This window comes from Muntiacus reevesi, chromosome 1 (assembly GCF_963930625.1).
Source record: "Muntiacus reevesi chromosome 1, mMunRee1.1, whole genome shotgun sequence".
Lineage (NCBI taxonomy): Eukaryota > Metazoa > Chordata > Mammalia > Artiodactyla > Cervidae > Muntiacus > Muntiacus reevesi.
In genome coordinates, this window is record NC_089249.1 from 46,108,917 (window position 1) to 46,136,426 (window position 27,510).

The following is a 27,510-nucleotide window of genomic DNA, read 5'->3' on the forward strand; positions in this document are numbered from 1 at the left end:
ACATGAATCAGCCATATAGTTACACGTATTCCCCATCCCGATCCCCCCAGCAAGATCTTTTTTGACCAACCTCCTAGAGTAAGGAAAATAAAAACAAAAATAAACTAGTAGGGTCTAATTAAACTTAAAAGCTTTTGCATAACAAAGGAAGCCATAAACAGAACAAAAAGACAACTCTCAGAATGGGAGAAAATATTTGCAAATGAAGCAACTGACAAGGGATTAATCTTCAAAATACACAAACAACTCAATATCAGCAAACCAAACAATCCAATGAAAAAATGGGGAAAAGACCTAAATAGACATTTTTCCAGACATACAGATGGCTAACAAATGCATGAAAAGGTGTTCAACATCACTAATTATTAGAGAGATGCAAATCAAAACTACAGTCAGGTATTACTTCACACCAGTCAGAATGTCTATCATTAAAAAATCTGCAAACAATAAATGCTGGAGGGAATGCACAGAAAAGGGAATCCTCCTACTATGGGTGTGTAAATTAGTATAACTATTATGGAGAACAGTATGGAGGTTCCTCAAAAAACTAAAAATAAAACTATCATAGGACCCAGCAACCCCACTCCTGGCCATATACCTGGAGAAAATCATTATTCAAAAAGATACATTCATCCTGATGTTCACTGCAGCACTATTTACAACAGTCAGGACACAGAAGCAACCTAAATGTCCCTCACAGGAGGAATGGATAGAGAAGATGTGATACATATATAAAATGGAATATTACTCAGCCATAAAAAGGAAAAAAAGTTATGTCATTTGCAGAGACATGGATAGCCTTGGAGATTGTCATGTAGAGTGAAGTTAATCAGAAAAAGAAAAACAAATATTGTATAACATCACTTCTATGTGGAATCTAGAAAAATGGTAGAGATGAACTTAATGTAAAGCAGAAATAGAAATGCCACAAAGATAACAAATATATGGACACTAAGAGGGGAAATGAAGAGTGGGATGAATTGGGATGTTGAGATTGAAATATACATACTATTGATGTGCTATGCTTTGTGCTTAGTCCCTCAGTCGTGTCCAACTCTTTATGATCCCATGGACTGTAGCCCTCCAGGCTCCTCTGTCCATGGGGATTCTCCAGCAAAGAACAGTGGAGTGGGTTGCCATGCCCTTCTCCAGGGGATCTTCCCAACCCAAGGATCAAACCCAGGTCTCCTGCATTGCAGGCGGATTCTTTGCCATATGAGCCACCAGACTCAAAAGCCCTACACTATTGGTACTAAGTATAAGATAGATATTGCTTGGAGAATCCCATAGACATGGGGCATGATAGGCTACAATCCACAGTGTCACAGAATCAGACACGACTGAAGTGACTTAGCATGCACGCACACATAATAACATATTGTATAGCACAGGGAACGCTACTCAGTGTTCTGTGGTGACCTAAATAGGAAGTAAATCCAAGAAAGAGGGGATATACATACATACATATATGTATATATGTATATATATATATATGTATATGTGTGTGTGTGTGTGTTGTTGCTATTGTTTAGTTGCTGAGTTGTGTCCAACTCTTCTGTGATCCCTTGGACTGAAGCCTGCTATGCTCCTTTGTCCATAATATTTCCAAGGCAAGAATACTGGAGTGGTTTGCCATTTCTTTCTCCAGGGGATCTTCCCAACCCAGGGATGGAACCCCAGTCTCCTGTTTGGCAGGTAGATTCTTTACCATTGAGTCATCTAGGAAGCCCATATGTATATGCATAACTTATTAAATTTGCTGTACAGCAGAAGTTACCACAACATTGTAAAACAATTATACTCAAATAAAAATTAATAAAAATAAATAAAATAAATTCTCAGTTAGGTATCTCTAACAGCCAAATACCCTGGGAAATTTTTTAATGTTTCTTTTTCCTCTTGGTTTTCCATGAGATCTGTTTTACCGACATATTTTTTAAAACACAAACATTGTAGATAAAAAATTGTACAAATCCTTCAGAAAGGATCTTGTTTTGCTTCTTCTATTTAAGGGATAGATTTAAGGACAGACCAATTTATTTAAGCCCATTCTTAGGGCAAAACTTGGCTTAAACAGGAATTGTGGCCTTGTCAGTACCAGGGCTCTTCATAGAGAAAGGAAGCACTAGGATTATGATAACTTTACTGGTATGCTGCTGCTTTCATCTCAGCTCCATCGCTAGGTCATCATTTATTTTTCTTCTTTTGAAATTTTTACTTTGTATTGGGGTATAGCTGATTAACAGAGTTACTATAGTTTCAGGTGAATAGTCAGGGACACAGCCATACATATACCTGTATCCATTTCCCCCCAAATTCCCCTCCCCTCCTAAAAATTATTTAGTTTAACTGAGTTTCCTGTTGTTCAACCCTCCCAACCCTCTAATCATTGCTGTTTCTTCAGGAAATCAGACCCAGGTGCTGCCCCAGTGCAACGACTCCATGTCTGAACCAGCAGGGTCTGTGGCCTCAGAGGAGAGCGCCCCCTACTGCTCAGGTGAGGGTCCCACAGGACAGAAGACCCTTCTCATTCCCTAGGTCACCGCCCCATTGTCCCATTTCTCTCTCCTCAGACAGCAGACAGCTCCGCCTGGTGGACGGGGGCGGTCCCTGCGCCGGGAGAGTGGAGATCCTTGAGCAGGGCTCCTGGGGCACCATCTGTGATGACGGCTGGGACCTGGACGATGCCCGCGTGGTGTGCAGGCAGCTGGGCTGTGGAGAAGCCCTCAATGCCACGGGGTCTGCTCACTTCGGGGCGGGATCAGGGCCCATCTGGATGGACGACCTGAACTGCGCTGGAAATGAGTCCCACGTGTGGAGGTGCCCTTCCCGGGGCTGGGGGCGGCACGACTGCAGACACAAGGAGGACGCGGGGGTCATCTGCTCAGGTCCGTGCTGCACATTGTCCACAGGCTGGGGGAGGGGTGGGACTCTGAAGGCCGGGAGTCTGAGCACCGAGGGAGAGATGCTGAAAGGACCAGAGAAGGAGGCTTCCTCCCATGAAGCCTGTCCTTCCAGCAGACAAGAAGATGAGGTGATTTCATTTCCTCCGGCAGCAGCTGACAATCTGGTCCTTTCTTCTCAATAGTTTTCCCTGGCAGAGCCTTTTCTCACAGTTTTTCTTGAAATCAGGGCTCAATCTTCTGGTACATATGGTAGAGAAGTCTTAAAGCCATGGTGCTAGTTTTTGTTTGTTGTGTAACAAATTGCCACATAGCTAATGTTTTAAAACAACACATTTATTTCCTTACACTTCTGTAGCTTAGATATCCAGCAGGGATCTCACTGGACTGGGATCAAGGTTTCAGCAGGGCCACATCACTTCTGAGCCTCTGGGAAAGAATCTGTTTCCTGTCTTTTCAAGCTTCTAGAAACCGCCTGCCTTCCTTCACTTATAACCCCATTCTGCTCATCATCAGACCAGCAATGCTCCACCCCTCTAACCATTATCCATATTCACATGTCCCTCTAGCCAGAATGAGGAAAAGTATTCCACTTTAAAGGATAGTGAGGTTAAGAATGTGATTAGGCTGTGCTCAGGTGGTTAATCCACCATATTTCAGGTTAATCTCAAGGTCCTTACCTTAATCACATATGTAAAGTCCCTTTTGCCAGATAAGGAAACGTAGACACAGGTTCCACGTAGACATATGTGGGTCCATTATTCTATCTGCCTCCACACTGTCCACAACACATCCCTTTCACACACTGTTTAGATGTTTTGTCAGGAAGCAGGTGTCAGCTCCCTCTCCCTGCAGGTGTCTGGATTGGTCTTCCTCTCAGTTCATGTCCACCACATCATGGTGGTAGAAATATTTAGAAAGACAGACACAAATGGACAAAGTCGGATAAAAAAGAGACAAGTTTCACTCTGGTCATCTTATGGATTTACTTCCTCAGCTGGGTCACAGATGAGTGTTAACAGTTTTGGGGAGAGAGGAAAACCCAGAGCACTGAATGCAGTGCTCACTGTGTCCTGTCTTTTCCATTTCGATCTTAGAGTTCCTGGCCCTCAGGATGGTGAGCGAGGACCAGCAGTGTGCTGGGTGGCTGGAAGTTTTCTACAACGGGACCTGGGGCAGTGTCTGCCGCAGCCCCATGGATGAGGTTACCATGTCCATCATCTGCAGACAGCTTGACTGTGGGGACAGTGGAAGTCTCAACACTTTTGTTGGTCTCAGGGAAGGTTCTAGACCCCGGTGGGTAGATTTAATCCAGTGTCAGAAAACGGATACCTCTCTCTGGCAGTGTCCTTCTGACCCATGGAAATACAGTTCATGCTCTCCAAAGGAGGAAGCCTATATCTCATGTGCAGGTGACTCATGTCTGTTTCTGTGTCTGTCTCAAACCTGTAGGGTGTTATTAGTGAGATTTCATGTTTTAAAATCTAAGTGATGTGTTTAAGTTGAGTTTATAAAATGAAGTTTGGATGGAGCTAATTTGATCCATGTGTTTCAAACTTGCTTTATTAAAAAATTTTTATATAATTGACATAACTTTATATTGTTTGCCATTGCAACATATTGGTTATATATTTTTGTATATTGATAAATGATCAATGCAGTAAGTCTAGTTATATCCATCACCATATATGTAGCTAAATATTTTTCTTATATGATAAGAATGTTTAAGATATATTTTCACACCATATTTCAAATAGACAATACAGTATTCACTATGGTCACCATGCTATCTTCACTTATTAATTTTATAACTCACATTTATACCTTTATGACTACCTTTGCCCACACCTAGTCCCCCACCTCTGGCAGCCACGAACTACTCAGCATCTCTGAACTTGCTTTTTGCTTTAAGATTACACATATAAATGAGATCATATGTTGTTTTTCTTTCTCTGTCTGATTTGTTTCACTTAGCATAATGCCCTCAAGGTCCATCCATGTTGTTGAAACTGGCAAGATTTTCTTCTTTTTTATGGGTGGTGCTTGGCTCTTGTAAATATTGCCATAAAATAATAAAAGATAATGCTGTTAAAGTGCTGCTGCCAATATGTCAGCAAATTTGGAAAATTCAGCAGTGCCCACAGGACTGGAGAAGGTCAGTTTTCATCCCAATCTCAAAGAAGGGCAATGCCAAAGCATGTTCAAACCACCCCACAATTGTGCTCATTTCACATGCTAGCAAGGTTATGCTCAAAGTCTTTCAAGCTAGGCTTCAGCAGTAAGAGAACTGGGAACTTCCAAGATGTACAAGCTGGATTTCAAAAAGGCAGAGGAACCAGAGATCAAATTGCCAACTTTTGTTGGATCATAGAGTAAGCAAGAGAATTCCAGAAAACATGTGCTTCACTGACTACGCTAAAGTCTTTGACCATGTGGATCTCAACGAACTGTGGAAAATTCTTAAAGAGATGAGAATATCAGACCACCTTACTTGCCTCCTGAGAAACACGTATGCAGCTCAAGAAGCAGCAGTTAGAACTGGACATGAAACAACCGACTGGTTCCAAATTGGGAAAGGAGTTCATTAAGGCTGTATATTGTCACCCTGTTTATTTAACTTATATGCAGAGTACATCGTGGGAAATGCCTGGCTGGAAAAATCACAAGATGTAATCAAGATTGCTGTGAGAAATATCAACAACCTCAGATATGCAGATGATACCATTCTAATGGCATAAAGTGAAGAGGAATTGAAGAGCCTCTTGTTGAGGGTGAAAGAGGAGAGTGAAAAGGCTGGCTTAAAGCTCAACATTCTAAAAACTAAGATCATGGCATCTGGCCCCATCACTTCATGGCAAATAAAAGGGGAAAAAGTGGAAACAGTGACAGATTTTCTTTTCTTGGGCTCCAAAATCACTGCCAATGCTGTTTTCAGCCATGAGATTAAAAGAGGCTTGCTCCTTGGAAGGAAAGTTATGAGAAACCTAGACAGAGTATTAAAAAGCAGAGACATCACTCTGCTGACGAAGGTCCATATAGTCAAAGCTATGTTTTTTCCATTAGTCATGTATGGATGTGAGAGTTGGATTATGAAGAAGCTGAATGCTAAAGAGTTGATGATTTTGAATTGTGATGCTTGGACACCACAATTGAATTGAGAGTCCTTTGGGCAGCAAGGAGATCAAACCAATCAACACTAAATGAAATCAACCCTGAATATTCTTTGGAAGGACTGATGCTGAAGCCGAAGCTCCAGTACTTTCGCCACTTGATGAGAAGAGCTGACTCATTGGAAAAGACTTTGCTGCTGGGTAAGACTGAAGGAAAAAGAAGAAGGAGCCACCCCTGTGGCTACAGGTGATGAGATAGTTAGATAGCATCACCAGTTCAGTGGACATGAATTTGAGCAAACTTTGGGAGATAGTGAAGGACAGAGGAGCCTGGCATGCTGCAGTCCTTGGGGATGCAAAGAGTCAGACACAACCTAGTAACTGAACATATGTTGTTGCAGTGAACATTGGGTTTTCAAGTTAGTGTTTTTGCTTCCTTCAGATAAATACCCCAAATTGAAATTACTAAATCATATGGCAGTTCTATTTTTAATTTTTGATGTACCTCAACTGTTTCAATAATGGCTGCATCAACTTACATTCCCTCTAACTGTGCAAAAGCTTTCCTGTTCCTTCATATTCTCCTCAACTCCGGTTATTTCTTCTTTTTGATAAAAGCCTTTCTAGAGGATATGAGGTGATATCTTGTTGTGGTTTTGATTTGTATCTTCTGATGATTAGTAGCGTTGAGCCCATTTTCACATACCTATTGGCAAGTTGTATGTATTCTTTAAAAAAATGTCTATTCAGATTCTCTGCCCATTTTTTTAAAAATCAGACTATTTTTGCAACTGAGTTGTTTGAGTTCCTTGTGTACTTTGGATAATAATCCCTACCAGAAATAAAATATGCAAATATTTTCTCCAATTCCACAGGTTGCTTTTTCATTTTGTTGATGGTTTCCTTAATTGGGCAGAAGCTTTTTAGCTTCTGGTTCCAACTGCTTGTTTTAACTTTTGTTCCCTTTGCTTTTGGTGTCAAATCCAAAAAATCATCACAAAGAATGACATCAAGGATTTTATTTTCTGTTTGTTTTTTCTTTCTGTACAAATTTTATGACTTCAAGACTTGTGATCAAGTCTTTAATCTACTTTGAGTAGATTTCTATGAATGGTGTAAGATAGTGGTCCAGTTTCATGCTTTTGCATGTGGCTGTCCAGTTTTCCCCATGCCATTTACTGAAAACACTGCCCTTTCCCCACAGTATATTCTCGGCTTCCTTGTCAGAAGTTAATTTGCCATAGAAATGTGGGTTTATTTATTGGCTCTCTATTCTGTTCCATTGATCTCTGTGTCCATTTTTATACCAAGAACATACTGTTTTGATTAATATAGTTTTGTAATATTGCTTGAAATCCAGAAGCATGACACCTCTAGCTTTGTTATTCATTCTCAAGTTTGCTTTGGTGTTCAGCATCTTTTGTAATTCCTTGTAAATTTTAGGATTGCTTCTTCTGTATCTGTGAAAATTTCCATTGGAATTTTGATAAGGATTGCAGTGAATCTGTAGATTGCTTTGGGTAGTATGGGCATGTTAATAATAGTATATCTTCCAATCCATGAGCACAGAATATCTTTCCATTTATTTGAGTAATCTTCAGTATCTTTCATCAGTGTCTTATAGTTTTCAGTGTACAGGTCTTTCACTTCCTTGGTTAAATTTATTCCTAGGCTTTTTATTCATTTTTCATGCAAATGTAAATAGAATTGTTTTCTCAGTTTCTCCTTATGGCAGTTTGTTGTTAGTGTATAGAAATGCAGCTGATTTTTGCATATAGATTTTTCATTCTACAACTTTACTGATTGTATTAGTTCTCATATTTTTGGTGAAGTCTTCAGTGTTTTTTACATGTAATATCAAGTAAGGGAGTTTCTTTCCTCATGACTTGGATGGTAAAGAATCTGTCTGCAATGCAAGAGACCTGGGTTCAATTCCTGGGTCGGGAAGATCCCCTGGAGGAGGAAATGGCAACCCACTGCAGTATTCTTGTCTGGAGAATCCCATGGACAGAGGAGCCTGTTGGGTTATAGTCCTTGGGGCAGCAAAGAGACAGACACGAATGAGTGACTAACGCTTTCATTTTTCAATCTGGAAATAGTGTTAGTTTTGCCTCTTCCTTTCAGATTTGGATGTCTTGATTTTCTTTTTATTGCCTGATGGATCTGGATAGGGCTAAAAAAACTAAGTCGAATAAAATTGGTGAAAGTAGACGTTTTTGTCTTGTGTCTGATTTGAGAGGAAAAGCTTTTTTCCTTTTTACAGTCAAGTATGATGGTAGCTGTGAACTTCTCACATGGCCTTAATCATGCTGAGATGCAATCCTTCTATACGTACTTTGTAAAAGAATTTTTTACCATAAATGGATGTTGAGTTCGTCACTTTTCCTGCATTCTTTGAGGATACAATTTTTATCTTCATTTTCCTTATTTGGTGTGTCACATTGATTAATTTGTGAGTGTTGAACTATCCTTGCATCCTTGGAACAAATATCACTTGATCATGCTGTATGATTCTTTTAACGTATTGTCAAATTCAATTTTCTAATATATTGTTGAGGATTTTTGCACTTACGTTTATCAGAGTATTAGTCCATGATTTTCTTTTCTCATGGTTTCCTTGTCTGGCTTTGGTATCAGAATAATGTTGGCCTCATAAAGTGAATTTTGAAGTGTTTCTTTCTCCTGTTTTCAGAAGAGCTTGAGAAGACTCCACCTCTAAATACTGTTACACTGGGAATAGAGATTTTGACAGTAAATGTTGAATGAAATAAATAAATGTTGGGGAGGGCGACAAATAGTCAAAGCATAGCACCTTACTTCCTTCCACATTTCTCTCTCTGTTTCTCTCCTTCCCTCCCCCTCCACATACACAAACCCACAGCTAAGAATGTGGCGAGAGATATTTCAAAAGCAGAGGCTCACTCCCTTCCTTGCCTCTCTTTGTTCATCTCTTTGTAAATGAAACTGTTAGACCTTTTACTGATGATATTTTCCCTACAATTAAACCCCGTAAACTGAGAGGTGGCCAAGTCTTTGACCATGAAAATGAGCAACCCCCTCACAGAGGTCCTGCCATCATTTTCTCAGAGGTTCTCTGCAAAGAGTGGGTAGGAGGTTCGATAGGATGATCTGGAAAGAATATACAAATTTTGATTCTTTATGACAGGTACTATTTACCCTTCTGTTTTGTGTGTGTGTTGTTGTTGTTGTTTTGAATTTGTATTTATTTCTGTCAGCTTCAATTCTTTTATATATATTTTTCAGTCTTTTGTTCGTTGTTTGCAGGAAGAAGACCCAAGAGCTGCCCAGCTGCTGCCCCCTGCACAGGTACGTCAGCCCCGCCCTCTCCCCAGGGCCCCAGGGGCTCCTTCCTCCCACCAGGGGAGTCACAGGAGGGGCTGCTGCCTTTTCAGACAGAGAGAAGCTCCGGCTCAGGGGAGGAGACCGCGAGTGCTCAGGGCGGGTGGAGGTCTGGCACAGCGGCTCCTGGGGCACCGTGTGCGATGACTCCTGGAGCCTGGCAGAGGCCGAGGTGGTGTGTCAGCAGCTGGGCTGTGGCCCGGCCCTGGAAGCCGTGCGGGCCGCGGCGTTTGGCCCTGGAAACGGGAGCATCTGGCTGGACGAGGTGCGGTGCGGGGGCCGGGAGTCCTCCCTGTGGGACTGTGCTGCGGAGCCCTGGGGGCAGAGCGACTGCAAGCACGAGGAGGATGCTGGTGTGAGGTGCTCTGGTGAGTGAGGGGCTCGGGGTCCGTCCTGGGTGAGCTGGGGCAGTGCAGGGTAGCAGGCTGAGCCGGGTGTCGGGGGAGTTTGCATCCAGACAGTGTCCCACGGCTGGGGCTCTGATCTAGGATGGGGGAGCTGGGAGGACTGGACCCTGATGTTGTGGAGACTGAGGGGTGATTTCAGGCTCAGGAGGGAAAATTGGGCAGCCCTGCATCTGGCTAATCACCCTGCTCCAAACTCCTGTTTTTCTTTTTAGGTGCAAGGTCAACATTGCCCCTGACTACAGCAGGTACTGTCCCTCCATCTACGGGCAGGGGAGAATACTCAGATTCTGGGGACCTGTTCTGTGGGCTCTCTGACAACTCAGGAGAGGAAAGAGCCTGACAAGCCCGTGGCTGGTGGGGAGGAACCCATGGTTGGTGGGGAGGAACCAGGGCATTACTTTGGGGAAATCCCCTGCCTTGGTTCCCAGGGTCAAATGTTCTCACGCCTGGGGGTCCAAGTGGGTTTGGTTTCCATATCACAGAATCTAAGTATCTCCCACCTGCCCCTCAGTGTTGCTCCTCATCTGTGAGGTGCGGATCCCAGAACTGTTCGATGCTCTGTCTCCTGAAGCCCAAGGTGAAGGGATGAGCTGGGTCATCAGAGGCTGTCTCAGCAGGGCAGCTCCCTACAATCCCCAGCTCTGCCTTGGAGCAACACTGGCTGGAGTGGAGTTAACTCATCTCAGGTCGAGACTCTGGGGAGCTAGTCAATGTCTGAGGCTGGGACGCCATCATCTGGAGCTCCTGGAAAGTCTGGTACAGGGGTTTCTCGGTGACCAGGAATGTTCTAACCCTCTTCCCTTGTTCTCCTTAGGGACCAGACCAGCCTCAAATCCTCTCCCTGGCATCTTCTCCCTGCCTGGGGTCCTCTGCCTCATCCTGGGGTCCCTTCTCTTCCTGGTCCTCATCATCCTGGTGGTTCAGGTGCTCAGATGGAGAGCAGAGCACAGAGGTGGGCTGCAGGCGTACCTGGGGACCAGGGAGAGTGTGTGCAGGCAGGAGATGGGGCGGGTGTGAGGAGGGGAGCCTGGCCAGGTCTCTGTTGTTAGTCTGCAGAACTCCACGTGCTCCGTGCTGCGCTCTAAGGGTTGAATACACAGAGGTTCTTTGGACTAGGGTGTGAACTCTCATAAGTCACTGCCTCTCCTTTGAGACCAGACAAGTTGGGGCTGAGTTGTGGATTCAGGTCAGATGAGGGGAGAAGGTGCTGACACAATGCATGTGGTGGGAAATGATGCTGAGATCCTGGCAACCCCGTGTGAGCACCGGGAAGAATAAAGGTGGACAAGCTGGATCGGGGTGTCTTGGGTGGCATCTCTGACCTACTGGGGGATCTCTCAGCCTTATCCAGCTATGAAGATGCTCTTGCTGAAGCCGTGTATGAGGAGCTCGATGACTTTGTGACTTGGAAGGAGGGTCTTCTTTGTAGCCCAGGTGGGTGTCTCTGCCTGCCTTCCTGGGACCTCTGGTCATCACCACTCACTGGCTGTGGAGGTCTTTTCAGCATCCACAGACCCCACATGTGCCCCAGGCTCACAGAGGCAGCTCTTCCAAAGTGGTAGGATGGCCTCTCGAGCCCTGTGAGCCCCCAGCCTCCATCTACACTGCAGGAGCCAGGCCTGTCCCTTCTCAACCTTAACACTGGTCCCATGGGTATGGGGAGGGTCATTCTGTATTTTGTGTGATGATTGTTTCCACATTAGGCTTCCTGTCAGATGACTCAGTGGATAAACTGCCATATTACACCAGGGACGGTGAGGAGTACAGTGACTACAGATCTGCACCAGGTAATGGAGGTGAACCCACCTCGGCTGGGCTTTGGGGAGGAGAGTTTCCCTCATAGAGACAAGATGCAAGGGGAACAGTCTTCCTTTGATGGACCAGAGGCATTCCTTGTGTCCAGATAGGGTCTGGCCTTCTCCTTCTCTGGCTGTTCTGTGACTTCTCATGTTGGGGCTGGGCTCTCTGTGTCCAGAATCACAACAGGCACACAATGTTTTAAAAAATAGCATCTGTAAAGCACAATTTGTCAAAGTACTTTAGTAATGTTCAATGGTGTAAGAATTGCTTTGAGATATGTAGTTTCCATCAGGAAATGTTAAGATATATAAAAATCATGTTTTGGTTTGTGGGTACATCAAAATGAAACATGGTCTTAGAGAAAAAATCTTTTGAAACAAGAAGTGACTGTTTAGCAACTCAGAAACTCTTGATCATAAGGGATCTTAAATATTTCCCAGACCAACCCAACTTGTGGTTTCATCAGACCCCCTTGTCTGCTCTTGGAACCCCCAGATCAGAGGCCTGATATCCCTGCTGAAAATTACGATGATGCTGAAGAGGTACCAGTGCCTGGGGCTCCTCCTGCCTCTCAGGGGAGAGAGGAGAAAGTGCCCCCAGAGAAGGAGGATGGGGTGAGGTCTTCTCAGAAAGGTGAGTGGGGTCAGCTGATTTCCTGCAATCTTTCTATCTGGGAAGGGTGAATTTGTGCTCCTCAATGCCCAGCCTCCCTAGATATTTAAAATATAAGTAATCTCATACATTTGATAGCATCATCTTGACCATATGCCATCTCTAATGCTGTTAGACTCCTTGTAAGGAGTGAGGAATCACTTTACTTTTGGCATTTATGTCTCCATAATGTGACATAAACTTATCATTTTATATGTGATATTCTTGCATTAAGATTTATAGATTATGGAATTTCCTGGTGGTCCAGTGCTTTGGACTCTGCATTTTCACTGTTACGGCCCAGGTCCAATCCTGGTCAAAGAACTAAGATCCCACAAGCATTGTGTCATGGCCAAAAGAGAAACTTACTGATTAATTGAGCATATTTATAAAGAAAACTAGGTGCCAAAGAATTGATGCTTTGGAACTGTGGTGTTGGAGAAGACACTTGAGAGTCCCTTGGACTGCAAGGAGATCAAACCAGTCCACCCTAAAGAAAATCAGTCCTGAATATTCATTGGAAGGACTGCTGCTGAAGCTGAAACTCCAATATTTTTGCCACCTGATGCGAAGAACTGACTCATTTGAAAAGACCCTGATGCTGGGAAAGATTGAAGGAAGGAGGAGAAGGGACTAACAGATAATGAGATTGTTGGATGGCATCACTGACTCGATGGACCTGAGTTTGAGTAAGCTCCAGGTGTTGGTGATGGACAGGGAAGCCTGGAGTGCTGCAGTCCATTCAGTGGCAAAGAGTCAGACTTGACTCAGTGGCTGAACTGAACTGATACATGAAAGATAGAGATTTAAAAAAAATATATTGCAGGTTGAATTGGGTGAAGCATTTTTATAACTTAAGATGAGCTCTGTTTATTTGTTAACATCAACAAGTACAAAGTCTATGATATACGGTGACCTTAACATTAAAACATGGTTGTGGATCATAGACTCAGCATTTGTGATCGGTTAAGCTCTAATTTGCTCCAGTTACTTCAGTAGCTGGGAGAAGACACTCATTCACTAGAAAAGAATATTTCTCCATTTGAGGGCCTGGGTAGTCTCTGGGGAGGAGCCATCTGTGGCTGCACCTGTGATACTATTTGTGAACATTTGGGATCAGAGGTCAAGTCAACTAAGAGCAAACTTGTGTTGTGAGTGAGGAATTTAGATTGTTCCTGTCTCCAGATTCCCTCTTATTGTGACTTTGCAGCTATCACCTGTGAAAGGAGAACATTTAAATTCCTTTTTATGATTCGTACTGTTGTTGGGCATCTCCTTGGTACTGTGTAGCCTGGAAGCAGGTCTTCCAAGAGCTCCTGTGTGAGCACAGATCTCCTGCGATGCAGGATTTCCACATGAGCTGAGGCCCCAGAGACCACATCAACTGGATCTGAGAGGACAGCTGGGACCCATCCTCTCTGTAACTCATGTGAAATAGCCTGAGCCTCCCTGCCCACACCTGGGTCCCTGGGGTACTTTGTCATCACCACCTGCTTGACTCCCTTCCACCACAGGGCTCTGTCCCATCCCCTTGTCTCAGTTCTAATCAAACTTCCCTTTACTATTTCAGGCTCTTCTCTGAACTTCTCCAGAGAGGTGACTGATCCTGGGGAAGGAGAAGAGAGTCCCTGGCTCCTCCAGGGGAAGAAAGGGGACCCTGAGTATGATGATGTTGAACTAAGTGCCCTGGGAACATCCGCAGTGACTTTCCCATGATCTTGTATTAAATATGAGATGAAGCCTCAGATATTCTAATTGCCTGCATTTCAATACAGAAGTGCTGACCTGTAACTGTTTTATATGGAAATTGCTCAAATGAAATATTCTGAATAAAGTAACTTTTTGCTGTGTTGGTAATTTAGCAAGTTCTACGTCAAATACTTTTAGAGATTTGGTCCTCACTCCATTTTCCTCACAGGAAATACAAGATGGGTGAGCTGACCTGCTCCATCACCTGTCTTTGAGGCTAATAAATGCTCCAGGTCACTCTTATTTAGAAAAGGACATAAACTTAGTCTACATTCACACACTCCTTCCTAACAAGATGAACTCATGGGAAAACACCCAATCCTGAACTTCCTGGATGCTCTCCCTGAGATGTCATATCACCTGTTTGTAACCTTTCTTGGTCACCAGACTGGGTGTGAGGTTCAAAGTGGAAAGCTGACTGGTAGGAGAGAATGGATACAACTTTCCTTATCCTGCCTAAATGTTCACAGGCCAGTTCAAAATCTAACTGTACACAGCTACATCTTCCTTTTTCATCTCTCATTTATTCCTTAAGTGGTTACAGACACCTCTTTGCTCTTCTCCTATGTCTAGTTGATTATCCAATCCTTATAAATCCTTCCTTTCCTCTCATCCCTTCCTACTATTTCTTCAGGATGCTGCTCTTTCTTGTCTCTCCAATATCTCTCCTTCTAAGTGAATTATATCAGATCATATATATCTTCAAGTTGATGGAGGGCAAATTGGTCCTCACCCGCACCCTGTATTCAGGTGGGATAAAAGGGCAAGAAAGTGGAGACTTAGGCAGAGGGGATCGAGAAGAATGGATGTAGACAGAAAGATCAGGAACAGTTGGCTATGTATGTTTCAGAGATGTGGATGGAGGGATCTGATATAACTGATCTCTTAGAGGAAGAATTTCAGACCAATGGGTTTCTTTGAAAACATCTATTTTCAGATGTTTCAAGATTGTTTCAAAGTTGCTTTAATCTGGTTACTACTGAAAATGTAATTGTGATCCTGCTGTGATTCCTCAGGGTAGAGAGAGCTGTCATGCAGAAGTGGTCAAGTAAAGATTATGCTTACACAGCACTCCCCCTGCACCCCTCACCACCAATTCCATTGTGGACATGTGGAGAAGCTGCTGAACTAATATAAGACCTGAGAGTGCTGGCCTGGTTGTGAACTGGACCCACCCAGTTACTTGGTTGATGACTCTGAAAGGTTTCCAGGGCTCCAAACTACACTCATGCTTGCAGGTTCATAGTTCTAGACTGTGCTTGGGGATGGGAAGACGCCCAGAGCTTCTCCCAGGGCAGCTCACATGGCTATTCACCTTTGGGAAGTGGTGAAATAAATGACATATGATGAAATAAAGCATACACATCAAGAAGATCAGTGAACTCCAAGAAAACACACCTAAACTATTAAACAAATTCAGGAAGAAAATATATGAATACAATAAGATTAAAACTATTTCTCATCATCATTATTATTGTTTTTAATTTTTGGCTACACTGGGTCTTTATTACTGCACATGGGCTTTCTTTAGTTGCAGCAAGCAGGCCCTACTCTTATTTGTGGACAGCAGGTTTCTCTATTCATGGGCGTCTCTTTATTGTAGAGAACAGGCTCTAGGCACCCAGGATTCAGGGGTTGCAGCAGGCCACCTCCTATTTGTGTTTGCGGGTCCTAGAGCTTGGGCTCAGTAATTGTTGAGCTAGGGTGAGTTACTCTGCAGAATAAATTCAAATTTTTTTTTTTTTTTTACAGATATAGAAATCATAAAAAAGGAAGTAAACAGGGAGTTTGCTGATGGTTTAATGGTTAGGATTCGATGTATTTACTGCTGTGGTCTGGATTCAATCCCAGTAAGGAACTGAGATCCGTCAATCTTTGCAGTGAGGCAAAGAGAATAACAGAAGGAACCAGACATAAAAATGAACCAAACAGAAATTCAGTTGCTTAAGATTCAGTTCAGTTCAGTCCATGGCCAAAATCGTGTCTGACTCTTTGTGATCCCATGGACTGCAGCATACCAGTCTTCTCTGTCCTTCACCAACTCCTGGAGCTTGCTCAAACTCATGTCCATTCAGTCAGTGATGCCATCCAACCATCTCATCCTCTGTCATCCCCTTCTCCTCCTGCCCTCAATCTTTCCCAGCATCAGGGTCTTTCCCAGTGAGTCAGTTCTTTGCATCAGGTGGTCAGAGTATTGGAGTTTCAGCTTCAGCATCAGTCCTTCCAATGAATATTCAGGACTAATCTCCTTTAGGATTGACTGGTTGGATCAGTTGCTTAAGATTACAATGATTGAAATGTAGCAAAATGAAAAATGCTACAGAGAGCAACAACACAGCAGAAGACTCTGTAACTTAGAAGGCAGGACCATTGAGGTTACCCAGCCAGGGGACAAAGAAGAAAATTATTGTACAAGTGTGAAAGAACCTGTGTGAACTATGGGATAACATTCACAGAAACAACCTGCACATTATTGGAGTCCTGGAATGAGAAGAGAGGGAGAAAGGGACACAGACTGTACTTAAAGAAATAATACCAGATAAGTCTCAAATCTGATGAGATTTAGACATTCAAGTTCATGTAGCTAATAGATCACTCCTCAGAGTTCATTCAAAATGATCATCCCCAGGACACATTGTTTATAATCAAGAAACAGATAGACTTTTATAAGCAGTAAGAGAAATGTAAATGCTCAGAAAAAAAAATTCCCTTAAATATATCAGTGGACTTTTTAGAAGAAACATGACAGGCCAGGAGAGACAGAGATGATATATTCAAACTTATGAAAAAAAAAACCTACCAACCAAGAATACTTTTCTCAGGAAGGTTGTTTTTCATATATGAAGATGATATAAATACTTTCCCAATTGAGGGAATTCACCAATATTAGGCTTGGCTTACAAGATTGTTGAGGGGAGTTCTTCGATCTAAGTGAAGAATGCTAATTTTTATATCAAAGAAGTGAAAATATGCAACAGACTTGTAAATGTAAATATTGATTCCAATTCAGCATACTCTAACACTGTAGTATGGTAGTGTGCTAGCCAGTTAGCTCTAGTCTAAAGGAAGTATTAAAACAGCTATAGGGAAAAATATTTTGTTAGTGGATATACAATATAAAGAGAGGTAAATTCTTACATCAAAAACAAAAAGTGTAGAAGGGAATAAAAAGGTAGAGCTTCTGTATGTCATTGAAATTAATTTGTGATCAGTGTAGTATATACTGTTTTCTCCATAAGATGTTTTATGTGAGCCATGTGGCAACAAAAATGTAAAAACCTACAGTAGATTCACAGAAAGTGAACAGAAGGGAATCAAAGTGCAACATTATCCACAATTATCAGTTCACAGTTCTAACTGTTGTGCAGAACAGTTGAGTTGTCCTGGTCTCCACATCATCTTTCAAGATTAGCCCCAGAGGACTCTCCTTTGCAAAGTGAAAGACTAATTAAGTTGTTTGTTATTTTAAGCCAAAGAACTCTTTCTGCACCTCATTTCTTTTCTTATATAGATGGTGTGACTGTACTTTTTTAATCCCAAATTTTCTTTCTGTGATATTGTTGTGTGATTTTAATTAAAAAACTGCCAACGATTAATCATATGAATGAATATCCTGTCTCCTCAGTTGCGTTTGATTAAGACTTGTTAAGAAGCCACGTGTTAGTATGCTGTGGTTTGTCTCGTGTATCCTTAGAGATAGAGATTTGCAGTGTTAGTTGTGACATATTTGTTGTTGATAAGCTGTTTGCTTTTGAAAATCAAATTTTGCCTTGCTAATGGCTGAAAACATTTGCCTTTAAAACAAAAATATCATCTAAATGATGTTCTCAGAAATATTTCTTTATATTTAAGACAGTTTCTCTTCAATGTTTTGTACAATGTCGTTTAGCCATTCAGTAAATATTAGCTGAGCATCTATTAAGTTATAGAGAGGGGAAATACAGAGCTATACACAGGTACAGGCCTCACTCCAATCCTGGGCCCTGGTAAGGCCTCAGAAGATGCCTGCAAACTGCAGGAGCCTTCATTAGCATGCCCAGATAGGGAAGAACTTGATGATGATAAAGAAAAGAGAATCTGTTCACAGAGTCTTTGATGTTAAAGGAGGAACACATTTTGCTGTATTTCCAGTGTTCTGAGTCTGGTCTGCAGGCAGGACTCAGCTGCACCAAAGCTCCACATGCAATAGAGCCTCAGTACACAGAGTTTGAATCTGAGCAATCACTCAGTTTTGAACTCTGAGTGCCACCGCAGAGGCACTAACCTTAGGTTGAAATGGTTTAAGAATCATCATCCACAAGAACTCAATAGCTCTGCAGTTGGTAATTACATCAGCTCTGAGCAGAGGTAGATTAATCATGAAGTTGATGAAGCTCGGTCTTCAGAGCCTCTCCTTTCACCAGCCCCTTCTAAGCCCCAAGGGGGTCCCTAGGGCTGTGGTTGAAACAGAGCAGGACTCTATGATCCTTGCCCCCTCATCATGTCTTCTGCCTGCCTTGTGCCCGTGGAAAACTTTAGTCAAAGAATAAGTTTAATTGGAGAAGTGAGAAACATGGAAACTAAGGAAAACAGTTAGAGGAAAATAAATAATAATAATGCAGTCATTAAACACAGTCAAGGACCTTTAGTTCTTTCTCAAGGATTATAGATAATATTCTGAGCCATATCCTATGAGCTCTCTTTTTTATTTCATTTATTTTTATTAGTTGGAGGCTAATTACTTTACAATATTGTAGTGGTTTTTGCCATACATTGACATGAATCAGTCATGAATTTACATGTGTTCCCCATCCTGATTCCCCCTCCCGCCTCCTTCTCCACCCCATTCCTCTGGGTCTTCCCAGTGCACCAGCCCTGAGCACTTGTCTTATGCATCCAACCTGGGCTGGTGATCTGTTTCACCCTTGATAGTATAGTTGTTTCAATGCTGTTCTCTCAGAACATCCCACACTCGCCTTCTCCCACAGAGTCCCAAAGTCTGTATGCATATATGTGTCTCATTTTCTGTTTTGCATATAGGTTTATCGTTACCATCTTTATAAATCCCATATATATATGCGTTAGTATACTGTATTGGTCTTTATCTTTCTGGCTTACTTCACTCTGTATAATGGGCTCCAGTTTCATCCATCTCATTAGAACTGATTCAAATGAATCCTTTTTAATGGCTGAGTAATATTCCATAGAGTATATGTACCACAGCTTCCTTATCCATTCGTCTGCTAATGATTGTTTCCATGTCCTGGCTATTATAAACAGTGCTGTGATGAACATTGGGGTGCATGTGTATCTTTCAGATCTGGTATCCTCGGTGTGTATGCCCAGAAGTGGGATTGCTGGGTCATACGGCAGTTCTATTTCCAGTTTTTTTAAGGAATCTCTACACTGTTCTCCATAGTGGCTGTACTAGTTTGCATTCCCACAAAGAGTGCAAGAGGTTTCCCTTTTCTCCACAACCTCTCCAGCATTTACTGCTTGTAGACTTTTGGATAGCAGCCATCCTGACTGGTGTGTAATGGTATCTCATTGAGGTTTTGATTTGCATTTCTCTGATAATGAGTGATGTTGAGCATCTTTTCATGTGTTTGTTAGCCATCTGTATGTCTTCTTTGGAGAAATGTCTGTTTAGATCTTTGGCCCATTGTTTGATTGGGTCATTTATTTTTCTGAAATTGAGCTGCAGGAGTTGCTTGTATATTTTTGAGATTAATCCTTTGTCTGTTTCTTCATTTGCTATTATTTTCTCCCATTCTGAGGACTGTCTTTTCACCTTACTTATTGTTTCCTTTGTTGTGCAAAACCTTTTAAGTTTCATTAGATCCCATTTGTTTATTTTTGCTTTTATTTCCAATATTCTGGGAGGTGGGTCATAGAGGATCTTGCTGTGGTTTATGTTGGAGAGTGTTTTGCCTATGTTCTCCTCTAGGAGTTTTATGGTTTCTGGTCTTACATTTAGATCTTTAATCCATTTTGTGTTTATTTTTGTGTATGGTGTTAGAAAGTGTTCTAGTTTCATTCTTTTCAAAGTGGTTGTCCAGTTTTCCCAGCACCACTTGTTAAAGAGTTTGTCTTTTTTCCATTGTATATTCTTTCCTCCTTTGTTGAAGATAAGGTTTCCGTAGGTACGTGGATTTATCTCTGGGCTTTCTATTCTGTTCCATTGATCTATATTTCTGTCTTTGTGTCAGTACCATACTCTCTTGATGACTGTGGCTTTGTAGTAGAGTCTGAAATCAGGCAGGTTGATTCCTCCAGTTCCATTCTTTCTCACGATTGCTTTGGCTAGTCGAGGTTTTTTGTATTTCCGTGCAAATTGTGAAATTATGTGTTCTAGTTCTGTGAAAAATACCGTTGGTATCTTGATAGGGATTGCATTGAATCTATAGATTGCTTTGGATAGTATACTCATTTTCACAATATTGATTCTTCCAATCCATGAACACGGTATATTTCTCCATCTATTTGTGTCCTCTTTGATTTCTTTCATCAGTGTTTTATAGTTTTCTATGTATAGATCTTTTGTTTCTTTAGGTAGATGTACTCCTAAGTGTTTTATTCTTTTTGTAGCAATGGTGAATGGTATTGTTTCCTTAATTCCTCTTTCTGTTTTCTCATTGTTAGTGTATAGGAATGCAAGGGATTTCTGTGTGTTGATTTTATATCCTGAAACTTATACTATATTCATAGATTAGCTCTAGTAATTTTCTGGTAGATTCTTTAGGGTTTTCTATGTAGAGGATCATGTCATCAGCAAACAGTGAGAGTTTCACTTCTTCTTTGCCTATCTGGATTCCTTTTATTTCTTTTTCTGCTCTGATTGCTGTGGTCAAAACTTCCAAAACTACGTTGAAGAGTAGTGGTGAGAGTGGGCACCCTCGTCTTGTTCCTGATTTCAGGGGAAATGTTTTCCATTTTTCACCATTGAGGATAATGTTTGCTGTGGGTTTGTCATATACAGTTTTTATCATGTTGAGTCATGTCCCTTCTATTCCTGCTTTCTGGAGAGTTTTAATCATAAATGGATGTTGAATTTTGTCAAAGGCTTTTTCTGCATCTATTGAGATAATCATATGGTTTTTAATCTTTCAATTTGTTAATGTGGTGCATTACATTGATTGATTTGTGGATATTAAAGAATCCTTGCATTGCTGGGATAAAGCCCAGTTGGTCATGATGTATGACCTTTTTATTATATTGCTGGATTCTGCTGTCTAGAATTTTGTTAAGGGTTTTTGCATCTATGTTCATCAGTGATTTTGGCCTGTAGTCTTCTTTTTGTGTGACATCTTTATCTGGATTTGGAATTAGGGTGATGGTGGCCTCATAGAATGAGTTTGGAAGTTTACCTTCTTCTGCAATTTTCTGGAAGAGTTTGAGTAAGATAGGTGTTAGCTCTTCTCTAAATTTTTGGTAGAATTCAGCTGTGAAGCCATCTGGTCCTGGGCTTTTGTTTGCTGGAAGATTTTTTATTACAGTTTCGATTTCCTTGCTTGTGATGGGTGTGTTAAGATCTTCTATTTCTTCCTGGTTCAGTTTTGGAAAGTTATACTTTTCTAAGAATTTGTCCATTTCATCCAAGTTGTCCATTTTGTTGGCATAGAGCTGCTGGTAGTAGTCTCTTATGATCCTTTGTATTTCAGTGTTGTCTGTTGTGATCTCACCCTTTTCATTTCTAATTTTGTTAATTTGGTTCTTCTCTTTTTGTTTCTTAATGAGTCTTGCTAATGCTTTGTCAATTTTGTTTATTTTTTTTAAAAAAACAGCTTTTATCTTTGTTGATTTTTGCTATGGTCTCTTTAGTTTCTTTTGCATTTATTTCTGCCCTAATTTTTAAGATTTCTTTCCTTCTGCTAACCCTGGGGTTCTTCATTTCTTCCTTCTCTAATTGCTTTAGGTGTAGAGTTAGGTTATTTATTTGGCTTTTTTCTTGTTTCTTGATGTAAGCCTGTAATGCTATGAACCTTCCCCCTAGCACTGCTTTTACAGTGTCCCATAGGTTTTGGGTTGTTGTGTTTTCATTTTCACTCATTTCTATGCATATTTTGATTTCTTTTTTGATTTCTTCTATGATTTGTTGGTTATTCAGAAGCGTGTTATTTAGCCTCCATATGTTTGAATTTTTAGCAATTTTTTTTCCTGTAATTGAGATCTAATCTTACTGCACTGTGGTCAGAAAAGATGACTGGAATGATTTCAATTTTTTTGAATTTTTTAAGACCAGATTTATGGCCCAGGATGTGATCTATTCTGGAGAAGGTTCCGTGTGCACTTGAGAAAAAGGTGAAGTTGATTGTTTTGGGGTGAAATGTCCTATAGATATCAATTAGGTCTACCTGGTCCATTGTGTCATTTAAGGTTTGTGTTTCCTTGTTATTTTTCTGTTTACTTGTTCTACCCATAGGTGTGAGTGGGGAATTTAAGTCTCCCACTATTACCGTGTTTTTGTTAATATCCCCTTTCATACTCGTTAGCATTTGCCTTACCTATTGCGGTGCTCCTATGTTGGGTGCATATATATTTATAATTGTTATATCTTCTTCTTGGATTGATCCTTTGATTAATACGTAGTGTCCTTCTTTGTTTCTTTTCATGGCCTTTATTTTAAAGTCTATTTTATCTGATATGATTATTGCGACTCTTGCTTTCTTTTGGTCTCCATTTGCATGAAATATTTTTTTCCAGCCCTTCACTTTCAGTCTGTATGTGTCCCTTGTTTTGAGGTGGGTCTCTTGTAGACAGCATATATAGGGGTCTTGTTTTTTTATCCATTCAGCCAATCTTTGTCTTTTGGTTGGGGCATTCAACCCATTTACATTTAAGGTAATCGTTGATAGGTATGGTCCTGTTGCCATTTACTTTGTTGTTTTGGGTTCTTGTTTATAACCCAGCCCTTCTGTGTTTCCTGTCTAGAGAAGATCCTTTAGCATTTGTTGGACAGCTAGTTTGGTGGTGCTGAATTCTCTCAGCTTTTACTTGTCTGTAAAGCTTTTGAATTCTCCGAAAAACAAAGATCAAAAATCTAGAGTAGATATTTAGACTCTTAAAAATACAATATTAAAAACAAAAACAAAAAATTTATGAAATATACATGAAGTTCGCTTTAAAAATAGGGCCTTTTTTTTTTTGCAAGGTTGTAGTGAAATGGAAGTGAAAATTAAGGAGTAATAGAGGAGTAATAGAGGACTTTAAAAGAAAATAAAAGAAAATGAACATTAAGGAGTAATAGAGGAGTAATAGGGAATTTTAAAAGAAAATAAAAGAAAAAATTTTTAAAAAGAAAGAAAAAGAAAAGAAAAAAATTTTAATTTGAAAAAATTATAGTAAAAATATATCTAGGAATTTCCTAGAGCTGTTGTGGGCAGTGTGGGTTCGGTTCAGTTTCAGATAGCTCCTTGTTCCAGCTTACACTTCTGGATATCTATAGGCCCCTTCTGGTGTAGTCAGTGTTAACTACAGGGATTTTAATCTGTTGCATCGGTCACTTCTGAAGTGGTTCCCTTTGTTTATTTGGTTTCTGTTTGCTGGTCTCTTCAGTGTCTAATTTTCGCCCTGACACAAGTGGGCAGAGGTGGTCTCTTGTTTAGGTTTGCTTGTTCAGTCGTGCTGTGGGGAGGGAGGGGCGCTGCAGACAAACATCACTGGCCTGTGTGGGGAGCACTCACAGTGTTCCGGCCACACTGGGTTTGCCCCTGCTCGTGGCATGTGAGCTTTCCCCGTCTACACTGCTCAGGCTCCAGGTTGCTCTACAGGGAGCGAGCAACTCGCTCTTGCGTGCACTTCCTGGGCCTAAGCCACTCAGGTTCAGGTTCTCAGGTACTCCACGAAAGTGCAGACTCGGTTGGTGCCGGGACCAGCCGGCAAAATGAACAAGTCCCGACCGCAACCACACGGAAGCCTGAGAAAAAAAGATGATAGTAAAGGATGGGGTCGAAAGGGCTGAATGCTCTTTAGGCAAGTCAGCAATTTTATTGAGTAGAACAGCTACCTTTATACTAGTACAAGCAGAAAACATAATTCATAAAAAATGCCATCTGGTGTTTGTCACATCAATACAATTCTTTGTTTTAAGTGATTGCAGAAGCTTACATCTTGTTTTTGGCATTCCCAAAATAAACTACTAAGTGAAGGTCACTACTACGTTTTTCTCAAGGAAGAACAAAGGAGGCCCAGCAAATATTTTACTACTTTATCAAGGGGTGGCGGGACAGGGAATGGCCTCTTTCAAGGCCTTTTCCCAGGGCCTATTTGGGCCTTGAGCAGGCCGGCTCCCCGCAGGTTGGGCCTGTGTTTTGTGCCTTCCCCAGTTCGAGCAGCTCAGGCAACCAGGAGCTTGACGAGCACACTCTCCCCGGGTGCAGGGCGCCTTCTCCCCTCCGCGGTCCCAGACTCAGTTTCTGGGCATGCCTGGTCCGGTGTGCCTTGTGTCTCTTCTGGGGAGCTGATCTCTGACTGCGACCATCCCAGTGTATGTCAATCATCCAGAATCTCAGGAAGTCTTTGGTTAGAAACTGGAAGCCTGTTTGCAGTTTGGTAGGGGATGCCATCTCTGGGGCCGAGTTTGCCCCTTTCTGGCCTGGTGCCTGCCTCCCTCCTGCCTCCGGCAGGGGATGGGTCAGTCAGCAGCCAGCTAGCTCTTCTCTGGTACTGGCTCACTTCTTTGTTCTGTGAACTGGCCGGCTGTGCCTTAGGTTAGGACTTTTTGCAGGTTAATTTTCTCTCTCTCTTGCTATCCCACAGTTTAAGTTGCTATCTCACGTTAGCTCCCTCAGATTGCCGTCAGGGCATTCAGGACCAGTCCTTACCCTAAGTAATGCTGCCCCCTCCTCTCCGTTCAACCCCACTTGCTGGTGGTGGATGTGAGCATCTGGGGTACTTTTCTGCTGGGAGTTGCTTTTAGGCTTGTAATCTGTGGGTTTTATTTATTATTCCTCCTGGTTAGGTTGCCCTCTGACATTCGAAAACTTCCCCGAGACCCGCCGGTGAGAGGGTTTCCTGGTGTTTGGAAACTTCCTCTATTAAGACTCCCTTCCCAGGATGGATCTCCGTCCCTAACTCTTTTGTCTCTCTTTTTATCTTTTATGTTTCATCTTACCTCCTTTTGAAGACAATGGGCTGGTTTTCTGGGTGCCTGATGTCCTCTGCTAGTGATCAGAAGTTGTTTTGTGGCGTTTGCTCAGTGTTCAAATGTTCTTTTGATGAATTTGTAGGGGAGAAAGTGGTCTCCCCATCCTATTCCTCCACCATCTTAGCTCCTCCCTTCAGATAGGTTTTTACCTACACCTGTTAGGCATCAATTCTCCTTCTGATGTTTAGGGTATTCTAGCGTTGAAAAGAGCTTATTGTTTACTTGCTTGTCAATAATTTGCCATGAAGATCCTAGGATGACCGGGAAGCAGTCATGGCTTAAAGTTTAAGGTGACACTTACTGTATGTGTCCTCTGGTGAAATCACTTTTCCTTCTGTGAACCAGAGCTAAGTCCATAAAGCCTAGACTTGGAATATGGGAAACCCAAAATCCTCAAGTGGACCTTGAGAATAAAAGCATAATCATTCTAATTTCCACTGATTCTTGGATCTGTGTATTCTTACTGTTGGGTATATCATGGGTAACCATACAGTGATAATTGATTTGTGTGATTGATTTCAGTTCAGTTCAGTTCAGTTTAGGCGCTCAGTAGTGTCTGACTCTTTGTGACACCATGAATCGCAGCACTCCAGGCCTCCCTGTCCAACGCCAACTCCCGGACTTTGGTCAAACTCATGCCCACCGAATCGGTGATTACATCCAGCCATCTCATCCTCTGTCGTCCCCTTCTCCTCCTGCCCCCAATCCCTCCCAGCATGAAGGCCTTTTCCAATGAGTCAACTCTTCGCATGAGGTGGCCAAAGTACTGGAGTTTCAGCTTCAGCATCAGTCTTTCCAATGAACACCCAGGACTGATCTCCTTTAGAATGGACTGGTTGGATCTCCTTGCAGTCCAAGGGACTCTCAAGAGTCTTCTCCAATACCAGAGCTCAAAGGCATCAATTTTTCAGCAATGAGCTTTCTTCCCAGTCCAACTCTCACATCCATACATGACCACTGGAAAAACCATAGCCTTGACCAGACGGACCTTTGTTGGCAAAGTAATGTATCTGCTTTTTAATATGCTATCTAGGTTGGTCAAAACTCTCCTTCCAAGGAGTAAGTGTCTTTTAATTTCATGACTGCAGTCACCATCTGCAGTGATTTTGGAGCCACCAAAAATAAAGTCTGACACTGTTTCCACTGTCTCCCCATCTATTTCCCATGAGGTGATGGGACCAGATGCCATGATCTTAGTTTTCTGAATGTTAAGCTTTAAGTCAACTTTTTCACTCTGCTCTTTTACGTTCATCAAGAGGCTTTTAAGTTCCTCTTCACTTTCTGCCATAAGGGTGGTGTCATCTGCATATCTGAGGTTATTGACATTTCTCCCAGTAATCTTGATTCCAACTTCTGCTTCTTCCAACCCAGCGTTTCTCATGATGTACTCTGCATATAAGTTAAATAAGCAGGGTGACAATATACAGCTTTGACGTACTCCTTTTCCTATCTGGAACCAGTCTGTTGGTCCATGTCCAGTTCTAACTGTTGTTTCCTGACCTGCATACAGGTTTCTCAAGAAGCAGGTCAGGTGGTCTGGTATGCCCATCTCTTTCAGAATTTGCCACAGTTTATCGTGATCCAAACAGTCGAAGGCTTTGGCATAGTCAATAAAGCAGAAATAGATGTGTTTCTGGAGCTCTCTTGCTTTTTCGATGACCCAGCGGATACTGGCAAGTTGATCTCTGGTTCCTCTGCCTTTTCTAAAACCAGCTTGAACATCTGGAAGTTCACAGTTCATGTATTGCTGAAGCCTGGTTTGGAGAATTTTGAGCATTACTTTACTAGTGTGTGAGATGAGTGCAATTGTGCGGCAGTTTGAGCATTCTTTGGGATTGCTTTTCTTAGGGATTGGAATGAAAACTGACCTTTTCCAGGCCTGTGGCCACTGCTGAGGTTTCCAAATTTGCTGGCATATTGAGTGCACCACTTTCACAGCATCATCTTTTAAGATTTGAAATAGCTCAACTGGAATTTCATCATATCCACTAGCTTTGTTCGTAATGATGCTTTCTAAGGCCCACTTGACTTCACATTCCAGGATGTCTGGCTCGAGGTGAGTGATCGCAGCATCCTGATTATCTGGGTCGTGAAGATCTTATTTGTACCATTCTTCTGTGTATTCTTGCCATCTCTTCTTAATATCTTCTGCTTCTGTTAGGTCCATACCATTTCTGTCCTTTATTGAACCCATCTTTGCGTGAAATGTTCCCTTAGTATCTCTAATTTACTTGAAAAGATCTCTAGTCTTTCCCATTCTGTTGTTTTCCTCTATTTCTTTGCATTGAAGCTGAGGAAGGCTTTCTTATCTCTCCTGTCTATTCTTTGGAACTCTGCATTCAGATGGGAATATCTTTCCTATTCTCCTTTGCTTTTCACTTCTTTTCTTTTCTCAGCTATTTGTA

At 41.9% G+C, this 27,510-nt stretch overlaps 1 protein-coding gene across 1 annotated transcript in view; it reads left to right on the forward strand.

Moving 5' to 3' along the window:
- Positions 1-27,510, forward strand: part of LOC136168399 (antigen WC1.1-like) — a 112,113-nt gene that overhangs the window by 26,723 nt on the left and 57,880 nt on the right. The window contains exons 5-7 of the mRNA XM_065935850.1: positions 2,405-2,497; positions 2,574-2,888; positions 4,001-4,315. Coding sequence (XP_065791922.1) covers positions 2,405-2,497; positions 2,574-2,888; positions 4,001-4,315 — 723 coding nt within the window. The remainder of the gene's footprint in view (positions 1-2,404; positions 2,498-2,573; positions 2,889-4,000; positions 4,316-27,510) is intronic.